The 21,952-nt window shown below is 38.7% G+C and overlaps 1 protein-coding gene across 8 annotated transcripts in view; it reads left to right on the top strand.

Annotated features, from left to right (window-relative positions):
• Positions 1-21,952, top strand: part of PUM1 (pumilio RNA binding family member 1) — a 124,126-nt gene that overhangs the window by 29,410 nt on the left and 72,764 nt on the right. For all 8 annotated transcript variants that reach the window (XM_052656114.1, XM_052656135.1, XM_052656151.1 and 5 more), the window contains exon 3: positions 6,389-6,457. In XM_052656114.1, the coding sequence (XP_052512074.1) occupies positions 6,389-6,457 (69 nt within the window). The remainder of the gene's footprint in view (positions 1-6,388; positions 6,458-21,952) is intronic.

A 21,952-nucleotide genomic window follows, 5' to 3' on the forward strand; every position in this document is an offset into this window, starting at 1 on the left:
GATGGGAATACCAGACCACCTGACCTGCCTCTTGAGAAACCTCTATGCAGGTCAGGAAGCAACAGTTAGAACTGGACATGGAACAACAGACTGGTTCCAGATAGGAAAAGGAGTACGTCAAGGCTGTATATTGTCACCCTGCTTATTTAACTTCTATGCAGATTACATCATGAGAAATGCTGGACTGGAAGAAACACAAGCTGGAATCAAGATTGCCAGGAGAAATATTAAGAACCTCAGATATGCAGATGACACCACCCTTATGGCAGAAAGTGAAGAAGAACTAAAGAGCCTCTTGATGAAAGTGAAAGAGCAGAGTGAAAAAGTTGGCTTAAAGCTCAACATTCAGAAAACTAAGATCATGGCATCTGGTCCCATCACTTCATGGGAAGTAGATGGGGAAACAGTGGAAACAGTGTCAGACTTCATTTTTTTGGGCTCCAGAATCACTGCAGCTGGTGACTGCAGCCATGAAATTAAAAGACGCTTACTCCTTGGAAGAAAAGTTATGACCAACCTAGACAGCATATTCAAAAGCAGAGACAGTACTTTGCCAACAAAGGTCCGTCTAGTCAAGGCTGTGGTTTTTCCAGTAGTCATGTATGGGTGTGAGAGTTGGACTGTGAAGAAGGCTGAGTGCCGAAGAGTTGATGGTTTTGAACTGTGCTGTTGGAAAAGACTCTTGAGAGTCCCTTGGACTGCAAGGAGATCCAACCAGTCCTTTCTAACGGAGATCAGTCTTGGGTATTCATTGGAAGGACTGATGCTAAAGCTGAACCTCCAATACTTAGGCCACCTCATGCGAATAATTGACTCATTGGAAAAGACCCTGATGCTGGGAGGGATTGGGGGCAGGAGGAGAAGGGGACGACCCAGGATGAGATGGCTGGATGGCATTACTGACTCGACGGACATGAGTTTGGGTGAACTCTGGGAGTTGGTGATGGACAGGGAGGCTTGGCGTGCTGTGATTCATGGGGACGCAGAGTCAGACATGACTGAGTGACTGAACTGAACTGAATACAGATCTGCTTAAAAATCTTATAAACTAATTTGTTACATATTTGGATCATTAATTTCTTACATTTGGATTACTTTGTAGCGAAGTCAGTTTCAGGTTTTGTTTTCTTTGACTGTAATCTTGGCTGGCCAAAAGAAAGACAGAAATCAGAAATCTAAACAGAGAGGCAGAGAAGTAGGAGGAGAACCACGAGATCATAGTGGTATGGAAATCAAGGAATGAAGGAATTTGAGGTTTTTTTTTTTTTTATTGAAAACAGAAAGAACCTGAGGTTTAACTCGTGGTGATTTTTACTTTTATATTTTAGAAGTTTCTGTACTGATCAGAATGGAGAATGGAAATTTCTCTGATGATTTGGCTGAGAATCAAGAAGAGAAAAATTAGTTTTACTTTGAAATGCTAGGTTTTAGAAAGTAAGTTAGATGAGTGTGTGTGATCTAGGTGCTTCTAATATTGATTATGACAATGCTGACCTGTAGAGAGAGAGGCTCCCCTCCCCGGAATGCCCAAAACTGAGGATAGGGAAAAAAAAGATGGATGTGTGGAGACATTCCAGTAACTTAAAGAGAAGAAACTGTGAAGTGGATGTAGTTGAATACATGCCTTGTAAGTATTGGACATGTTGTTTGATTTAATATTTATAGCAAGTGTGTCAGGTAGTCAGTGCTACCTCAGTTTTAGAGTTGGAAATAGTGAAGTGTATATCATTCATTGATTCTGATAAGGGTATGAGATGTTGAGTATGATAAGTAGGGCTTCTGAAGAAATGCAGTTTTGAATATCATTCTTAAAGATTTATAAAGTGATGCATTTGCTTAGTTTTTCATTTTCCAAACGTGATGTTTTGGGTTATCTATTTCAATTTTATAACTTGCTATGTACTCTTGCCTGGAAAATCCCATGGATGGAGGAGCCTGGTAGGCTGCAGTCCATGGGGTTGTGAAGAGTTGGACACAACTGAGTGACTTCACTTTTGCTTTTTACTTTCATGCATAGGAGAAGGAAATGGCAACCCATTCCAGTGTTCTTGCCTAGAGAATCCCAGGGACGGGGGAACCTGCTGGGCTGCCGTATACGGGGTCGCACAGAGTTGAACACGACTGAAGTGACTTAGCAGCAGCATGTTGGTAAAACACCAACTTAATTTTTGAAATTATGATTTTGGTTAGGACAAGATCCTTGTTAGAAACAGAAGGCTTACAAAAGAAAGTTGTGGGATCTGGGAAATGGAAAGGAAACTCGGAAGCTTGGTCGTTTATACAGATGACCCTTCTTGGGTGGGATGAGGGATATGAGGTAGGTCAGACCCTAAGGTCTTACTTTGTGGCTTTAGTAAAAGGGAGTAAGAGAAGCCTTTATAGGGAGGGGCAGCAGTAGAAAAACTGGATGGGTGTAAGATGAATAACTGGCCAGTAGCCCAAAGACAAAAATAGGAAGTAGTTTTGGGAAACCAAAGGGAATACATTATTTAGGAAGTCTTATAGACTTTCAGCGGAGAAGGAAATGGCAACCCACTCCAGTGTTCTTGCCTGGAGAATCCCAGGGACGGGGGAGCCTGGTGGGCTGCCGTCTGTGGGGTCGCACAGAGTCGGACACGACTGAAGCGACTTAGCAGCAGCAGCATAGACATTCAGCAAAAGTGAAGATTGAAAGTGAAAGTCTCTCAGTTGTGTCCGACTCTTCATGACCCCATGGGCTGTAAAGTCCATGGAATTCTCCAGGCCAGAATACTGGAGTAGATAGCCTTTCCCTTCTCCAGGGGATCTTCCCATCCCAGGGATCAAACCCAGGTCTCTCGCATTGCAGTCGGATTCTTTACCAGCTGAGCCACAAATTAGTAAACTTTTAATTAAAGAAACCCTAACATTAACTCATTACTCAGACTGAATACTAGAGAAAGGGGGGAAGTATAGCTGTACAAGAACTTGTAGATAGTTCTGTCCTGATGGGAGCATTTTCTCTGATTATAATTTACAGCTAGCTTTTCTCCTTCATAATAGAATAAGTTTCTTAGTTTCTTAGTTAATCTGCCCATGAAGTTTCTTACAGTAATCTGAGTTTTCATCACTTGGTTTCTCTTGATTCCTGAGCATCTTCTGATTATTCGTTTTGTTTTCTGGGAAGAGTTATGTGGCGTCTGCTTCATGCTGATGGTCATACCAAATACAGCTCCCATTATAAGCAAGAAATACCTGACTTGTTAAAACGCCTGTGAGAGTGGCTTGGTTTATCTTGTCCACTTAACCGTGGGCACATGGTTTCTGTACTAGCAAAGCAGACTTGAGAAAGTGAGCTCCATTCTCATTGTCTAAAGGAGGTAGGAGAAGGGGTGGTTTACCTTGTAGGGGAGACAGAGACAGACGCTCCAAAAGAGGAAGAGCTTGAGGTGAACAGAGAGCTAAAGAGAGGGAGACAGGAGAGGCGAGAGAGTGAGTGAGCCAGCAAATAAAATGTGGTATTAAGAGAATGAAGAGTGGGTGGAAGGCAGTATAGAAAGGGATGGAAATTGCTGTGAGGGCAGGATGGGCAAATTTTGAAGGTAGGGGGAAGAGACAGTTGGAAAGGAAAGGCAAGAATACTGAGAGAACACACTTGTCAAAGCCCTTAGCAGAAACTCTGAAGGCACTTCTCTCTGGGGGTGGCATCTTACCTGTGGCTGCCCTGGCTGTAGCTTGGTGACATAGAAAGGACAGTGCACAGAAATTGGAACACCTGGATTTAGATCCTGGAAATGCCATCTAAGTGCACTTCCCTGCTTAACAATGGGTGATAGAGAAACTGTTCTTGGGAGGAGAAGGGGACGACAGAGGATGAGATGGCTGGATGGCATCACCAGCTCGATGGACATGAGTTTGAGTAAGCTCCGGGAGTTGGTGATGGACAGGGAAGCCTGTCATGCTGCAGTCCATGGGGCCGCAAAGAGTCGGACATGACTGAGCGACTGAACTGACTGAACAGTTTCTCTGAGGCTCAGTTCTAATCTCTTAAATAGGAATAATTACTGTGAGATTGTTGTGATGATAGCATCAATATGCCCATTGCAAGTTCTCTACCTTCCTTACCATTCCCACTTTCTTTTTTCATTTTTTAGTTAATTAAAAATTTTTTTTGACTGTGCTGAGTCTTCATTGCTGCACTCAGGCTTTCTCTCATTTTCTAGTTGCAGCGACTGGGGGCTCCTCTCTAGCTGCACTCAGGCTTTCTCTCGTTTTCTCGTCGCAGCGACAGGGGGCTCCTCTCTAGTTGCACTCATGCTTTCTCTCATTTTCTAGTTGCAGCGACTGGGGGCTCCTCTCTAGTTGCACTCAGGCTTTCTCTCGTTTTCTAGTTGCAGCGACTGGGGGCTCCTCTAGCTGCAGCGCAAGGGCATTTCATTGCGGTGGCTTCTCTTGTTGCAGAGCACCGGCTCTAGGTGCATAGGCTTCAGTAGTTGTGATGCACGGGCTCGGTTGCCCCGCAGCTTTTGGGATCTTCTTGGACTAGGGATTGAACCCATGTTCCTGCATTGGCAGGTGGATTTTTAACCACTGGACCGCCAGGGAAGCCCTTTTTTTTCATTTTTGTAGCCAGTCCTACTTTTTTCTTGGGAAACATAAATAGAATTCCAACATTCTTGGTTAAAACTATTTGTAGGTTTTTGGATTTTCGGGAAACTCCTAGCATCTAGTTAAAAGCATGTTTATAGATTCCATAGGAAGAGCTACTAATAATATAGAACTTTATACGTGTTTAAATTACATGCTTTGTAAATGTTAATTTGTCCTGAAGGTTCAAATTGATTTTATCTATTGTTTGTAGAGTTTATAGCTAAGATGCTGTCCTCATCTCCTCTCTTATTTTTACCACCTGAAGTTTAGGAGCTTATTCAGTGTGCTTACCTGAATAATGTAAATGGCTTGTATTGTGACCCTAGCTTCTGTTTCAAGGCCCTTTGAAACTGTTTACTACAGTAACAAGTCTTATCTCTATGTCTCTTTGTTCTTACATGGCTTAAATTGAGCCTATTTTGAATTTTATAACTTTACGTTTTTGACAAGCATCCCAAAGCTGTTACATCTTAGTGACACAGTGTATCATTTGTAGCATTGAGTCTTGAAAATGTATAATTCAGAACAATGTGAATGTATTTTTATGTGCTGTCACCTTGGTAGAATTAGGATTATTGGGTGGTTTACAGGCAGCATACTAACAAAATTCTTAAATTGATCCCTCCAGCTTATTCCAGTTCATGTTCCATACTCTACTCTTTCCCTGCCTGGCTCTAGTTTGGCTCTTTGCATTCACCCAGTGCTAGACATTGTACACATACATTTGGAGGTAGTGATGATTAGATGAGGGGGTTTGGGAAAGTTCCACTTCAGGCAGTCAGCCATCTTTCTTAGATAGGCTGGAAAGCCTTCCTTTTTAATAAACGAGGGACTGTACTCTAGCCTTAGCAAAGGTGGCTTCTTGCTTATAATTGAGAGGTCCAGTAGACTGTTGGACAAGAAAGGGTTTTTGAATTATGACTGTTTTGTGTAATCTATTCCACACTTCGTTCTTGCTCTTAAATATTACCTTCTAGTAGTGACTCGATGGACATGAGTCTAAGTAAACTCCGGGAGTTGGTGACAGACAGGGAGGCCTGGCGTGCTGCGATTCATGGGGTCGCAAAGAGTCAGACACGACTGAGCGTCTGAACTGAACTGAACTGAATGACTTTGAAGATGAGTTAGTTGAAGTCTAGAAAGATTGTTATGATGTGGGTAGTGCATTTAATTAGGTAAAGTTTGAAGGGATTCTTGTGATACTTGCTGTTTTTTCCTCCTGGTTTTGAGATTCTAGGCGCTCCCAGAGATCTTCCAATTTGGAGAAATGTCGAGGGCACTCAGTTATGTAGTCTGTAGTGCGTTTCCCTGATGTGTGTCAAAGACACACTAGCTTGGATCAAGTGAGTCCCCTAATTTGTATTTAACTGTTCACAGTTGTGGACAAGCACTGTGGTCTTTGAACCAGTAGCAAGGTTTAGATCACATAATCATCTACATATATTATTGCCCTTCAACATGTTGATCTTTACTTACTAAGTTAAAATGTATGAACAATAGCTATCGTAATTCTCGTGTGATGCCGTTTCCTTTTTCTTTTTCTGGATTCTGTGTTTTTCATGTTTGAAAGCAAGAGGGATTGGGAGGGGAGAAAGCGCAGGGGTCATTGCTGAACCTGATGGTTAAAGGTAAGTGAATGTTTAATCTTAGTCACTTGATTATTGTTATTTTCCTTGTCAATATGTGAAAGTAAACATCGAAAAGCTTTTCAGTTGTACTTAATGTGTATGTAAAATTCAAGGTGCTAATGTGAAACTTTTCCCTCTATTCTAAACATTAGGTACGTTCTATGGATGAACTGAATCATGATTTTCAAGCACTTGCTCTGGAGGGAAGAGCGATGGGAGAGGTAAGTAAATTGGTGTGTCAGAAATGTGGGTCTGTTTTTAAGGGAAGGTTGAAGCTGTCTCTCATCAAATGTGTCCGAATCTAGTCTCCAGAAGTATGTGCTTGCTTTTCCTTGTTGCCATCCTCATGATAGGAGTGGGATATTGCAGAATTTTGCCAAAACAATCTCATTATAAGGAGAATGTTAACTTTAGCCTAATATGTTAAAAATAAAACCAAAATATAAGCACAAATTAATCAGTATTTGTCTTAACCGGTCAGTTGGAAATTGAGGTGTTAAAATTTTACAAAATAACTTAGTTTTATATGCATCAAATGTCCTTACCTTTGCTTCATTTTTCAGTCATTAGGTTCTTTTGCAGTGAAAGAGTTTTTAGATTGGCTGCTAGTCAGTATGTTGATAACCTATTTTTAGAAGATGTTGCAGCATTTGAGGATGTTGTTTGCAGTTCCATTGTGAAGAAGGAATTGAGCATTTTGGTAAATAATTCCAGAAGATTGAGGCCTGAGCTAGTCACCCATTACATAGATAGAATTTAGAAAAAAGGATTTTGGTTTGTGTGTAATGTTTAAAATTTGCAGAAAATAATATTTACTATCATCTGTTATAAGAGGAATATAGATCAAGGACAGCTGATTTCTGGTGCGTCTGTATGTTGACAATAAGTCTTTTAGTGATAGGCAGTTTTTTTCTGGAGAGTTTTTTCTGGAGAGTTTTTTTCTGGAGAGTTTCTTTTTCCCCTGTTTTATTTTTTGTATATCTAATATTTAAAACCTCCCATGTCTATTTTAATGCTTTAAAGGAGGGAAAATAGGTATATGCTGGATTCTCTTTTATACCACTCATTAAATACATTTGTTATTAATGATTTAGCCAGTATTCTTTGATTCAGGCACTGTGCTAGGTTCTGAGGACTCAAAATTAAGATAATTTTCTTTCCTGGTTTATAACAAATATTCATTGACTACCGTTGTGACTGGGCATTAGTTAAAGTCTTGGTGCTTTGATCCTAAGGATCTTGCTGCCTTGGTTCTTCCGAGTCATCTTGTGGTCAAAGTCCTGTCATCTTGTGGCCTGTTTTTGTTTTTCCTCTAGAGTTTGCAGATTGGATTGGTAGGTGTTCTTATGTTTTCCGGTGCTTGCCTAATATTATTGAAACAGTGCACATTAATAAACCCTGTTTGGTTATTAAGTAAAAGATTTTCTCACTGTATTTCTGGAGCAGAATTTGAACAGAAAGTTAACAGATGTATCTGATACTAAGTATAAGTGGGGAAACTGCATTTATCTGCTTCCCCATTCCTGTGATGGTAACCTGGTTCACTCTACCAAAAATCTAATCCCAGTCTTAAAATTAGTTACACAAAATAAAAATAATACCCTGTTACTGTTTGTAAGCAACACTTCAAAATCTCTAAAGACTTAACTTTACTCAAAGAACAATGAACAAAAAGTGAATTTTATTTAAATTAACAACAAAAATATTTTAAAAAATCTTTTTTTTTTCTTCTCAAAATGTCCCTTCCTCCCAAGGTCTCCAGACCACACCCTGCTTACTTTTGTTAGAAATGTCATTTTTTTGATGTTTGTATGTAATTCCTCAGACCTCTGTGTAGGCTTATGTAAGTAACTAAACAAAATATACATTCCAACAGTAATGCAGTGTCACTCTTCTTTCTTCTTTCCTCATTATTAACAAGGTAGTAATAACTAGTATTTGTTGACCACCTATTAGGCAGATGTTAAGAGGTTTGCATGCATTATCTCATCAATAACTCAGGACAGTTCTTTTATTCAGATAAAGAAAAAGGCTGAGATGAATTAAATTGCTCAGGGTCATAAATCTAGAAAGTGATGGAGCTGGAACTCTGGCCTGGCTTCCTCTCCAAAGCATGAGAGTGAGTAAAGCCAGTACTTAGAATTGATGGCAAAAATTTCATTTTAGAAAGCTTTATAACAATAGATATTTGGGGGAGGATTTTTTTAAATGTTTAATATACTTCCCTCCCAAAATACAGATACTTAACTGAAGTTAGTGTTTGAAAGCATAACCCAGGGTCCAGGCACAAAGGGAACAAACTAAGTATGGAGTGAAGTTTTTGAATTCGAGGAACTCTTTGTTTAGCTGGTTAAGCATGGAATGAATATACATGATGACGGGAAGTGTGCACTGTTTTTTTTTGTGTGTGTGTGTGGTTCGTGTTCTGAGGAGGTTAGTGATCAGTATTGGCAAGACTAGTTTGTGATTACTTGAATGGAGGAGGTATAGGACTTGAGAAATATCCTATAGTTTAGTTAGGATTCATATAGGGGTAGGTTGGGAGAATGTTTTTGTAGAGATAAAAGGGAGATGGACACAAAAGAGAAAGGAAGAAAATAAGTTTTTGTAATAAAAAAGTTTCTAATTGGTTTAAAGTAATTGAATTTCCTTCTCTTTAAACAATAAAGCATCTCTGGGAGGGGATGTGTGTAAATGTAGTCTTTACCCACATAAACACTAAAATTTCAAGTAAATTGCCTAAGCCAAACGCAGTATTTTTTTGCTGCAGTTATTTTATTTGTATTTGTATGTGTCTGTATGCTTGTGTGAGAGTCCTCCTTAGGGCAAATAATACCTGTGTTCAGGAATGTATGAATCTTTGGAATTCAGAGAATTGGCTTCTTTCAAAGTAATTGATTTCTGGTAAAGTTAGTGCTGCCTGGCTCTTGTTTTTTTTTTTTTCCCTCATCAAAGCCAGTGTTCGATAGACTCCTAGAGTCACTTTGCTGTATTTAGAGTGGTTCTTAGAAATCTTGCTCAGAAGTGACTATTTAAAACTTTACCTTCACACCTTGCTGGTTGTTCTGAAATACAGCTGTTCATAGCTGAAGGACACAGTACGAATGCTTTACTTGCCTCCTGTTCTAAAAAGTACACATAAAAAGGAAGGTAAGAAAATCTGTTAGGCTTAGGGCTACAACTTATTTTCAGATATTTCATCTACTATCCTTGCTAGCAGCCCCTTTCATTCAACTTTAAGTTCAGTTCTGAAAAGTTTAAAGGCATAGATTATTTCTGGTAGTTGAGTATTCAAGAGTGTATCTTTGTAGTACTGAGGAAGGCTCATTGCCCTGATGTTTCTGGGCTCCTGATGTTTCTGGGCTCTGTTTCTCCCATGGTTATTTGGCTTATGATCTTGCATGACTTATTTACTCTGCATATAGGAGGACAGCATTATTACTCTTTATGTCCTGAAAGGGATGGATTTGCAGAGGTTAGTGGTTCTCATTGGAAAGTACTTCAAGTCTTTGACAGAAAAGACACTTTATCCTGAATGATTGGTTTTCTCCCTTTTGAAAACCAAGGAACCCTTTTCTTTTTAAGTTTCCTCAATGTTTTACATATTGTTTACTTGACAGTGTTCAGGGACATTAATAATAGTGATTATTTCTGGAATAAATGGAATGTATTTAGATATGTGGCCCTTCATCTTTGTTTTAGAAAACTGAAGCATAAAAAAACTTACCCTTGGTAATAGACAAGTTTGTAAACAAGAGGAATGAAATCTGGAAAGTGCTTTTGTATGTGGAGTAATAATGAATCCTACCACGTTTCCTGGAAGTAGAATAAGGTGAGATATACTTAAAACATAGATGTAGGTTCTCATTAGGCATTACTTAGGAATTGCCCGTAAATGTGAGAAAGCGGAATGGGTTGTAGAGTAAGGAGTTTGACAGTGATTTGAAGAGCTCTAAACCCAAGGAAAGGTAGAGCTTTGTGGGATTGCAGCTCACTGGACAAGAAGAACCCTTATATCACCACTTCCAGCCTTGCCTCAGACACTCATATTCTTTGGACTTTGCTCTTTTTCCATGGGTAAGACAGATATTGGACTAGTTTTCCAGGACCCTTTTAAGTCTTAAGATCCTCGAAGTTTGTCCTGATTTCTATCTTTAAAAAGACAGAACATAGGAATAGTTTTGCTTTTTCTAGGATATGCCAGAGAGTATCCCAAAGATGTGTTTAGACTGTGATGTAGTGATTTGTAACTTTTCTTTGGGGTCTCTGACTCATTCACCATCTGCAGCTGCATAAGATACTTAAGTGTTTGTCCATCAGGGCTCACAGGGTGGTAATTCGGGAACTGGGACAGGTAGGAGCCTAATTTGGACACCAGGTCCACATCTTTCATCATGGCCTGATAGCTCACAGAATTGGGAGGCTTTGGGGTAGCTAAAAGTACTTTTATGATCCACAGCCCCAGAGGGGCTAACCTTACACTGTAAATTCCTTGCAGGTAGAGTCCCATAAAAGTAACTCAGTTGACTCTAAACTGGATTGAATTTTGGAAAGGAATATGTTGTCTGCTAGCAAGATCCTTTTTTGCAGCAGGGAGGGAAAAATATAGCCTGTGGTGCCTTAATATAAAAATATCAACCCAGCAGTGTAACACACCTTTCCCCCACAAAACGCAGCTTTTGAGTATGCAGAGGAATGGTAAAAGGTTCCTAGTTCTGTTCACTACGTATTAATACCATTTGATTGTTGGGCATTTTTGACATCTTGTTATTAAAATGAAATGGTTACTGTAGAGAAAACATAGCCAGGCAGGCCAAGTGACCTGGAGGAAGTTAATAACTATTTTGTATTCTGTTAATGATTGTGTAGAGGAGAAGTGACCTTTATATGAGTATTGTTTCGGAAGTTTCTGGGATCTCTTAATAGTTTTGGGATGAGGATTGGGCATTTTGAGAAAGAAGATTGATTAAGAAGATGTCTTCTAACCTTGTGAATGTGGGTGCATGTGACATTTGAAACCTGGTGCCCAGTCTGTCCTGTGACTTTGAGACATGTGTGGAACCCCACTCATTCCAGTATCTTCCTTCTGTCCTGCACTGGGAGGAATGGGCAGACCTATCACTGTATGTGTTGAGCTGTCTTGGAATGTTTGAATACAGTAAAACATGCTCCTTTGAAGCAGGAGATAACTGATCCACATGTTGCTTAGTTTGTCTTCATTAAATTTCTCTTCTTTTACCCTCCTTTTTCTCAGTTTTTATTTTTTTCATCCACATCAGTATGTTTTATTTGAAAGCAAGCTAACTGCAGTAACACATTCAGACTTTTCAAGACACTTTGGCACTGATATCATTTCTTGTGTGAATCTTCCAACAAATTTTTGAGAGCTATTAGTACCATTCTTACATAAGGGAAGTGAGTTCTAAGGTCAAGTGACTCCAGCTAAGATCAGAAATAGCAGAATGTGGATTGATTTCAAGCTATGTTTCATTAGGCTCAGAAATATTAATAGCTGCAATCTACATATACCATTTCTAGGTACTTTATTAATCACTTCATACACATTAACAGTTTTCACAGTGGTCCTACAGTACGATGACGTCTGGACAAACATGGATTACAGAGGTTAACATGATCACAGGCCAGCTGTTTAAACCTAGCTTCTATTACTGTAGATCCTGAGCTTTCCCACTGTTACTTTGCGTGTCCAGAGCCTACCCAGTACTGAAAAATCCGGCTTTGCTTATCAGCTCTCCTATGAAAGGTTCTTGCTTCCACCAACCAGAAGCTACAGAGGAAATTCAAGTAGCAAGTCATTTGTTTATATCGTTTCTATGGCCCTAATTTATTTTATATATGTGATTTGTGTAAATATTTTCTGTTTCCTTGCACATAAGTTTGTTGAGGGCAGAGGCTTCAGCTAATATGCACTTAGCTAACAGTGGCTGCCTAATATTGTGTTGAATGAATTGTTTACCAGTAAATATTTTTTTCAAAGTATCAATTCCTCTTTATTTTCCCTTTTACTTCAGAAATTCCCCCAGGGAACCTCAGGAGACCTCAATTCAATTCAGTAAATATTGATTGTATTCTGTATTCATATTACTTTTCCATCCTCTGGGGTGTGGGGTTCTGAAGAGGGGAAGGATGAGGAACGGATAAAACTGAAAAGTATTTGTTCAGTCTGTTCTGCAAATCTTTATATTTTCAAACTATTCAATAATTATTTTACCAGAGTACACAAGGTGAATAGCATATCAGCAATGCTGTTATCATCCAAGTTGAATCTTATATATAAAAGGCTTTTATTATAAAGGATCTTTTGTTTAATGTAGCTGTAAGCATAGGACACATTCTTTGGGCCATCTGCTGTGGTGTGGAAATACCCTCATTATACAACCAGACGTAATGGTGTTCAGAAAATTGGAATTGCTCTTGTTATATTTCTTGTTCAAACTTGTATTAAACTGTGTTGTGTGTAATTCTTTCTTGTTTACTTTTATTTTGCTGATGAGGACCCAAAAGACGAAAATTAATTCATTGTCACTTAGTTGATTAATGGGTTCTGTGATCCTCATTTTAGCACAATGTATAGAAGAAATAGTTTATTTTCTGTGTTACATGCACATCTATGACATTTTCCACTCTAGGAACATATAAAAGAGGGAACTTGTCCATAACTGGCATACTGAGACATTTCTCTTGTCAATTTAATAGTTAAAATTAGCCCGAGGATGACTGGTTGTGTGATTCCCATCTTAGTTGTGGATCCCAAACTGAGTGTTTGGTCCCATCTTGAGGAAGAGGACTCTATCCTGTTTTAATTGAGCTGTTTGCTTCCTGCTTGTGGAATACGAGGGGAATAGGTCATGAAGCAAACTAGATGTTTTCATGGTTTTATTCATGCACATTACAGATTTCCTAAGTGACCTGGAAGCTTATCTTTTGCGCGCTGGACTCCCAGGTACTATTGCAAGTAATCATTGATATAATTATTTAAAGTCTAGACCTAGTATAACTTTAATATGATTATGTTGTAGATCAAACCATGTAATTTATACTTAGATAAAAACAAATGACTTTATTAATAGGTAACTTAAAGGTGGCCAAGATAATAACGTTGTCATTTCCTTACATGCTTTTCCTTATACTGTGCAGAAAAACCTGGTTCAATTCAGTTCAGTCGCTCAGCTGTGTCTGACTCTGTGACCCTATGCACTGCAGCACACCAGCTTCCCTGTCCAGCACTAACTCCCAGAACTTGCTCAGACTCATGTCCATCGAGTCAGTGATGCATCCAACCATCTCATCCTCTGTCGTCCCCTTCTCCTCTTGCCCTCAATCTTTCCCAGCATCAGGGTCTTTTCCAGTGAGTCAGTTCTTCGCATCAGGTGGCCAAAGTATTGGAGCTTCAGCTTCAGCATCAGTCCTTCCAATGAATATTCAGGACGGATTTCCTTTAAGATTGATTTAGGTTTGATCTCCTTGCTGTCCAAGGGACCCCCAAGAGTCTTCTCTCACACCACAGTTCAAAAGCATCAATTCTTTGGCGCTCAGCTTTCTTTATGGTCCAACTCTTAACATCCATACATGACTATGGAAAAACCATAGCTTTGATTAGACAGACCTTTGTTAGCAAAGTAATGTTTTTGTTTTTTAATATGCTGTCTAGGTTTGTCATAGCTTTTCTTCCAAGGAGCAAGCGTCTTTTAATTTCATGGCTGCAGTCACCATCTGCAGTGATTTTGGAGCCCAGGAGGATAAAGTCTCTCACTGTTTCCATTGTTTCCCCATGTATTTGCCATGAAGTGATGGGACCAGATTCCATGTTCTTCATTTTGTGAATGTTGTCTTAAGCCAGCCTTTTCACTCTCCTTTCAATTTCATCAAGATGCTCTTTAGTTTCTCTTTGCTTTCTGCCATAAGGGTAGTGTCGTCTGCATATCTAAGGTTATTGATATTTCTTCCAGCTTTTGCTTCATCCAGCCCGGCATTTCGCATGATGTACTCTGCATATAAGTTAAATAAGCAGGGTGACAATATACAGCCTTGACATACTTCTTTCCCAATGTGGAACCAGTCTTTTGTTCCATGTCTGGTTCTAACTGTAGCTTCTTGACTTGCATACAGATTTCTCAGGAGGCAGGTCAGGTGGTCTGGTATTCCCATCTCTTTCAGAATTTTCCAGTTTGTTGTGATCCACACAGTCAAAGGCTCTGTCATAGTCAATAAAGCAGAAGTAGATGTTTTTCTGGAACTCTCTTGCTTTTTCTGTGATCCAGTAGATGTTGGCAATTTGATCTGTGGTTTCTCTGCCTTTTCTAAATCCAGCTTGAACATCTGGAAGTTTTTGTTCACTTTGGGCATTTCTTCATTTTCTGAACATAATTTACTGTTTATGAAGTTAATCAGAGAAAAGAAGTTTCTTTTGGCTCTATTCCAGTAACTTGAAGTGGGGCGGTATAAAGAAAACTTTATTTTCAGTAGCTTCAGGAAGGGATGTGCAGTGGAGAAAGAATTAGTGTGGAACTTTCCCCAGGTTAATTTACCACAAAATATTATGGAGCTAGAGGTACTAACAATATCTCTGATTTTTTTTTTTTTTTTAAAAGAGCATGCTTTATGAGAGCAGCCAATGTCTTTAGTGTGTTTAGTTTCAAGGATAAAGTTGTTAACAGTGGTTGTATTTTTTGTGTGGTAAAGAACATTGGGAAAGCTTTGTGCTTCCTTGAAGACTGTATTTTTTTTTCTTTGACCCAGCTGTGCGGTGTTCCCTGAGTCTTAACTCCTGGACAGCCAGGGAAGTCCCCAAGTACATTTTTAAGTTAACAGTTGTCCTCAGTTGAAGAACTGTTTGCAACTCATTCTATTTTGTGGTGGTCCTAAAATTTCAAAGCTACCAAATTCTTATTATCTTTAGTTTAGTTCACTCGCAGTGAATCCTGAGGACAGCCTTAAAACTTGACACTTTGGAGTTGTAGATTTAAACTTGTGACACCATATTCTTACATAGTTGGATCCTGTTGTCTTCTGGTCTTTGCACTCAACTAACTCTGTGGAATAGGTTCCTGATTAAGACAACTTCAGTGGTAGACTGGCTTATTTATGTATACTTAGTGACTTCATTCTTGATCATCATAATGGGCTATGAATCTTCCATTTTGAAATTAAATAATTTAAAATGCCTTGAAAGCTGAGCGAGGCATTTAAGCAGCAGTTTGTATTACCTTCCCTGCTCCCATTTCCACAGATCTCTTCTTTTATCATTTTATGGCTAGATTACTGAAGTCACCTTTTTGCTTGACTTCCCAGCATCTGTTTGCTTTCCCTCACTCCATTTAATAAAGGGATGTTAAGTTAATCTTTTAAAGTGAATTTTTATGATTTTATTTTCTGTTGCTGCCTGTTGGATTAGAGCCCAGCTCTTCAGTGCTCCACTAAGCCTCACTGGCAGCTAGCTCATTGTTCTTTTGTCCCCTTCTCCTTACTGCCTCTCTAGTTGGTGGCCAGGTTTCTTTTTTATTGGTGGGCACCAGGACAGAGAAGCCTGATGTCTATGATTCATAGGGTTGCACAGAGTCAGACACAGCTTAGCTACTGAACGACAACAACCTGCCCCACTTGCTTTCAATTCTACCTTTGCTCTTCCGCTTTCTACTCCTCCCTCCTTTAAGGCGTTCCTTGACCATCCTGTGCCAGGTACTGTTCTTTCTTCATCTCTGTAGGTTGTGAAGTTTAACAGTCTGCGTCACACTAGTTAGTGTGCTTACTTTGAAATGCTTTGTAACTGTATCACTTTGATTCCTGGTAGGTTTGTAATCTTTCCTTCAAGGCAAAGACTTTTTGTTATTTATTTTACTATTTTTGTTACTTCCAGTAGTGGCTTCTGTGGTTTGTGCATTTCAGTGTAAGTTCAAGTAATAGTTTACTTTTTGAAATCTGTAAGTACTTCAGATGCTAAACCTTTTATTTTTTTCAGTAGTCAGAAAAGCAGTACTGGTTTTCTAGATAGGAGAGAGAAGATCAAATTACCACATATTGGCCAGGCCTAAGTGATTTGTGTAACTTCATCATTAGTTGTGGAAGTGTTATTAAAGGACATTAAATACAACTATTAGCAGTGCTTATTATGATAAGAGTTTAATAACCCCAGAAAAATATTTTTAAAAAATCTGTTAATTTTATATACTGCAGTTATAATTATGCAAAAAAATTAAACTTTTTTTTTTCTTTTCTTAAAAGGAATATATTAGATTGGTTAAACAAAGATGTTTAGTTATGAGACCATTAATATGGAAATTTGTTTTCACTAGTAGTCATCTTGCCATATAGGCTAAAAATTTTAAGTAGGAATTGCTAGATGTCAGATTATGATCGGAGAAGGCAATGGCACCCCACTTCAGTGCTCTTGCCTGGAAAATCCCATGGACAGAGGAGCATGGTAGGCTGCAGCCCATGGGGTCATGAAGAGTCCGACACGACTGAGCGACTTCCCTTTCATGCATTGGAGAAAGAAATGGCAACCGCTCTAGTGTTCTTGGCTGGAGAATCCCAGGGATGACGGAGCCTGGTGGGCTGCCATCTATGGGGTTGCACAGAGTCCGACACGACTGAAGTGAATTAACAGCAGCAGATTATGATGCTGCCTCGTAGTGAAATGTGGGAAAAAGTTATAGCAAACATTGATTTTTTTCAATAATTTTTTATGACTTGAATAAAATGAAACTGCAAAAATGTTTATAAACATTTAAAAATAATCTTTGCATAGAAGTATTGAGTAACTGATGGCAGAACGCTTCCTTAATTAGTATATATATAAGTGAGAAGTGAGGATCTAGAGGATCATATTCCTTAAACTTGAAAGCAAAACCACCATATTCTTTGGTTTTTTTAAACCAAAGATTAAGCCTGTGATTAACCATTGAACATTTTCAACTTTCTGTATTTAAGCTACAGTTTTCAAAGTGGACTGGAAGTTACTGTCTGCTTGCTTAAAAATATTTGAAGCATGTGGTCTGAGCTTTCTTAAAATTCCCACTAACTTTGGTCACATTGAAATTATGTTGTAGCGAAATGTATCTGCTAAGAGAAAATGTCTTATTTATTTGTAGTGAATTCTGTACCACTATCTCAGTTTTTATTAAATATCAGTTCTAAGTCATAATAAAAATGTATATTATAACAAGTCATCCATAATCCCACTACATCAACAAACATCTATTTCAGCTTTTATTTTTCTTTCCAATCTTGATCCAAAAGGGAAGGGTCCATGAAGAGAAGCAATCTTTACATGTATGATTTTGTATTTTGCTTTTAAAATTTAATGTTATTTTATAAATACTACATACAGTCATGATAGCTATTTTGGGTGAGCGTACATTACATTGTTGCATACAGCTGTACCTTATTGAACATTTAATTTGCTCCCACCTGTTTTGCTTTTATTCTTTGAATGTGACGCTTCCCCACGCCCCTTTAAATTATTTAGTGTTGATAAACTCAGGAATGAACATGACTTTTTTTTAACCTAGCTTTTAAATTTCTTATTATTTAAAAAAACTTTATTGAAGTGTAGTTGATTTACAGTGTTGTGTGTTAATTTCTGCTGAACAGCAAACTGGTTCAGTCTCACATGTACCCATACTCTTTTTCGTGTTCTTTTCCATTATGGTTTATCACAGGATATTGAATATAGTTCCCTGTGCTATACAGTAGGACCTTGTTGTTTATCCATCCTATGTGTGTAACAGTTTGCATCTGCTGATCCCAAACTCCCAACCCTTTACTTTCCCACCTTCGCCTCAATTCTTGGCAACCACACAGCTGTTCTCTGTGTCAGTAAGTCTGTAGTTTGATAGGTATGTTCATTTTTACCGTATTTAGATTCTACATATAAATGATAACATATATGGTATTTATCTTTCTTTTTCTGACTTCATTTAGTATGGTTATCTCTAGGCCCATCTATGTTGCTGCAGGTAGTATGATTTTACTCTTTTCATTGAATGTATATATCACAGCTTCTTTATGGACATTTAGGTTGTTTCCATGACTTGGCTGTTTCCATAATAGTGGTGCTTATGAATATAGGGGTGTATGTGTCTTTTTGGATTATGCCCCGTTTTGTTTGGATATATGCCCAGGAGTGGAATTGCTGGGTCATATGACAACTCTAGTTTTTAAAGAAAGCTCCATATTGTTTTCCATAGTGGCTGCATCAATTTACATTTCCACCAACAATGTAGGAGATGAACATGACTCCTAATGTACAATCCTTTCCAAAAGAATTGTCCTAACAGTGAATGGATATATGTACAAGGCTTTTTCTTTATGCCTTGTAAAGGATATTGCTTTATTCTTTTATATGTAAGCCGTTTTGTGTTAAAACTTCAGTAATAAAGCTTTATGTGTGTAATATAAAGTATTATGAACTATCTCACTACATTTCCCAACAACCCTCTGTGGTATGGAGGGCCAGGAAACCCCTTAGGGCATTAATATTTTTGAGAATGGTTTTCTGAAAATTACACAGTTATCACAGTCAGAGCTATTGGTTTACCAATAGTACTTCTTTACTGCCATTAGTGCTGAGTGGCCCTTTCTCTGAGTTGATGTCAAATTCTTTTAATGTAATGAGGATATTTACCAAGAGATTAAAAATTTTGGAGGGGGCTATATCTTACCAGCTAGTTAAAATGTCAGGTATTTGATTCCTGTATTGGCCACATTCCAGTGAAACTAAGCTTGTGTGGGAAGTTTGCATTGCCACATGAGATGATCAAACCTGGTCATGCCTTTGGGGCTATAGCATCCCTGTACTCTTTAAGAACCTAAATTTTTGCTTTGAGAGATAGCTCTGTGTACCTTATGTTGAGTGTGTAAGTAGTTACCTATTTTATTCCTCTTGAGTACAGCATACTTAATGGAGTTTCTATCTGTTCAGGTATTAGTGGTGGTATGGTCGAACACATCCAGTCCTTAATAATCAGCTTGCCTCTTAGTTTCTGCAAAGCTGTGATCATGGTTCTTTTTGTTAGGGCTCTTAATTTTACGGGATTCACACTGAAGTGGGCTGGGTGATGTGCTCACTTTTGTGAGTTGTATACACAGGAGCATCTCACTGGCTTTGCCATTAGTAGTGTGAAGTCTGTTGGTTACTATTTTGTTATTAAATAATATTAACAGCTAACTCTGACTGGTTACTCTTGAGTTTTGCGTTGTTACATGCTATAACATTCAGTGTTTGTAACAGTTCATTTTATCAGTGAGAAAACTGAGACCTAGATGAATAAATTCAACACAGTTGGAACATGAAGACAGTTTTATTTGTCTGGTTTTAAAAACGATTTCAGAGTAGTTGTGTGTGCTTTACCCACGATATTACTTCTTAAAATAAGAAGCCTGAAGGTTTTTGACGTTCTTAGCCCTTCAGAACACTTTTGTTTAAAGGGGTGTTGGTAGGGGTTAATGTGATGGTCGATTGTGCAAGTGTAGCTTTGTATGTTGTCTTCTTTTTTTTTTTTTAAGTGTTTCCAAACAAAACTTATAGAGGTTTCCCAAGTAGCTGACATTGCTTATAAACCAGTGGTGCTTGGTTTCTACTTTCTTCTTGAGAAGCTTCATGGATAAGCTTACTTGATTTCTTTACTCTTCTTAAGTCTTTTCTTTTACAAACCTGTAGTTCAAGCTGGTATTAAATAGTGTACGTGTTTTTCTTCTCAAGACTGAAGAACAGATACTGTTGGAGGGGCAGTTAGAAATCCCACGTAATGGGACCGCACAAGGAAGAGTACAAGGCCTGTTGCGTTGCTGTTGTCAGATGGAAGGGCCTCCCAAACCCTGGTTCTCAATTTGTATGTCTTAAAGGGGATGTACTAATTTAGAGCTGATTGGATTATAGAACTGACCTGTACTAACTAGAACTGCAAGAGATGAGTGTATGAAAACTAAAATGCTGTTTACTAATTTATAAAGAGAGAGAGCAGTTCTCAAGTGGATCAGCATGTTTGGCTGTAGGCGGAAACAAAGTTCTCTTAAGAAGTTTGCTTGGTAAGCAGAGTCTGAGCCAGGGAACTTGGATGTTTTTAGTGGCTACTGTACCCACACTGCTGTCTAGTCTGATGCGGTAATTGCTTTTATAAGGACAGACTTGTTTGTGCATCCTATTGGCTCTCCCTAAACTTGGGTACTGGACAATACTGCCTTCTTCATCTGACTCCCTGGCTCTCCTTTTCTTTTGTTGGACCAATTCCAAAGTCCCTTATCTTCCTTTAGAATTGTCAAATCTTTTAATCCTCTTACTCTTAATCTTTCTTTAAATTGAATTCTGTAAACTTCTGCTGTGATCTGTTCTTTGTTCCTGTCAGAGAGCAGTCTTTATTTTCAAGTTCTTGATGGGGTAAGCAGTAACCATCGTTTTCATAAACAAGTTGCATTTGAATGTTTGGTGATTGAATTTAGGTGTGGCTTATGTGAAGTTTTAATGGACAGGAATTAATGGATATAAATCTGAGCAAACTGGGAGATAGTGGAGGACAGCCTGGCATGCTTCAATCCATGTGGTCTCAAAGGATACAACTTAGTGACTGAATGATGGCAGCAAGAAGGGAAGGTCTGCAGGTTGATGAACCTGGATGCTTTAGCCTGTGCTATGGATGATGTTGGGGATTCCCTGGTGGCTCAGACAGCGTCTGCCTGCAATGCGGAAGACCTGGGTTTGATCCCTGGGTCGGGAAGATCCCCTGGAGAAGGAAATGGCAACCCACTCCAGTACTCTTGCCTAGAAAATTCTTTGGATGGAGGAGCCTGGTGGGCTGCAGTCCATGGGGTCGCAAGGAGTCGGTCACGACTGAGCGACTTCACTTACTTATGGATAATGTTAATCTTTAGAGGGCTTGAATCTTAATTTGAAATAATTGGATACTCATTATCACTTTGTTTTATATTCAGTAGATTACAGCTCCTTTTAGTATGATCAGGTTCAAACAGTATCTTAGATGACTCCTGGTTTTGTGATTGCTACTAATTCTCAGTAAGCTTAACGTATCTAAATCCATTTAATTTTGCAGAATTTAAGAAAACCAGTAATTTTTTCTTTTTATTACAGAAGGGCTATAAGACAAAGTGAAACAGATGAAATTTTTTCAAAATTAACAAATATTAGAAGTAGAACAAGACTTGCTTCTTGAAAACAAAATCTTAAAGATATTTTAAATGTAAGAAAACCCTTGTGTATATTCACGGCTATATTAGTTATCTATTGCTGCTTACTAAATTACCCCAAAATTTAGTGGCTCAAAACAGGATCCCAGTCATGACTTTGCAAGATTCTCTATTTCAGGGTCCCTGACAAGCTGCAGTCAAGATTTCAGCCCCAGCTGGGGCTACAGTCATCTCAAAGTCCCAACTGGGGAAGGAACTGCTTCCAGGCTCACTCACGTGATTGATATTAGGATCAAGTTTCTTGTAGATTGTTAGACTGAGGACCTCGGTCCCTAACAAATTGATGTCCAGTGACCTCTCTTGGTTCCTTGCCATATGTGTCTCTCTGTTGGGCAGCTCACAACATAGCAGCTAGTTTTATTAAAACTAGGGTGAGAGAGGAGCAGAAACAAGATAGAAGTCAGTTCTTAAGTCTTGAAAGCAACACTCCAGTCATTTTTGCTTTGTATTGTTGCTTAGGAGCAAGTCACTAGGTTCAGACAACAGTCAAAGGA

This window comes from Budorcas taxicolor, chromosome 2 (genome assembly GCF_023091745.1).
Source record: "Budorcas taxicolor isolate Tak-1 chromosome 2, Takin1.1, whole genome shotgun sequence".
In the NCBI taxonomy this organism is placed as follows: Eukaryota; Metazoa; Chordata; class Mammalia; order Artiodactyla; family Bovidae; genus Budorcas; species Budorcas taxicolor.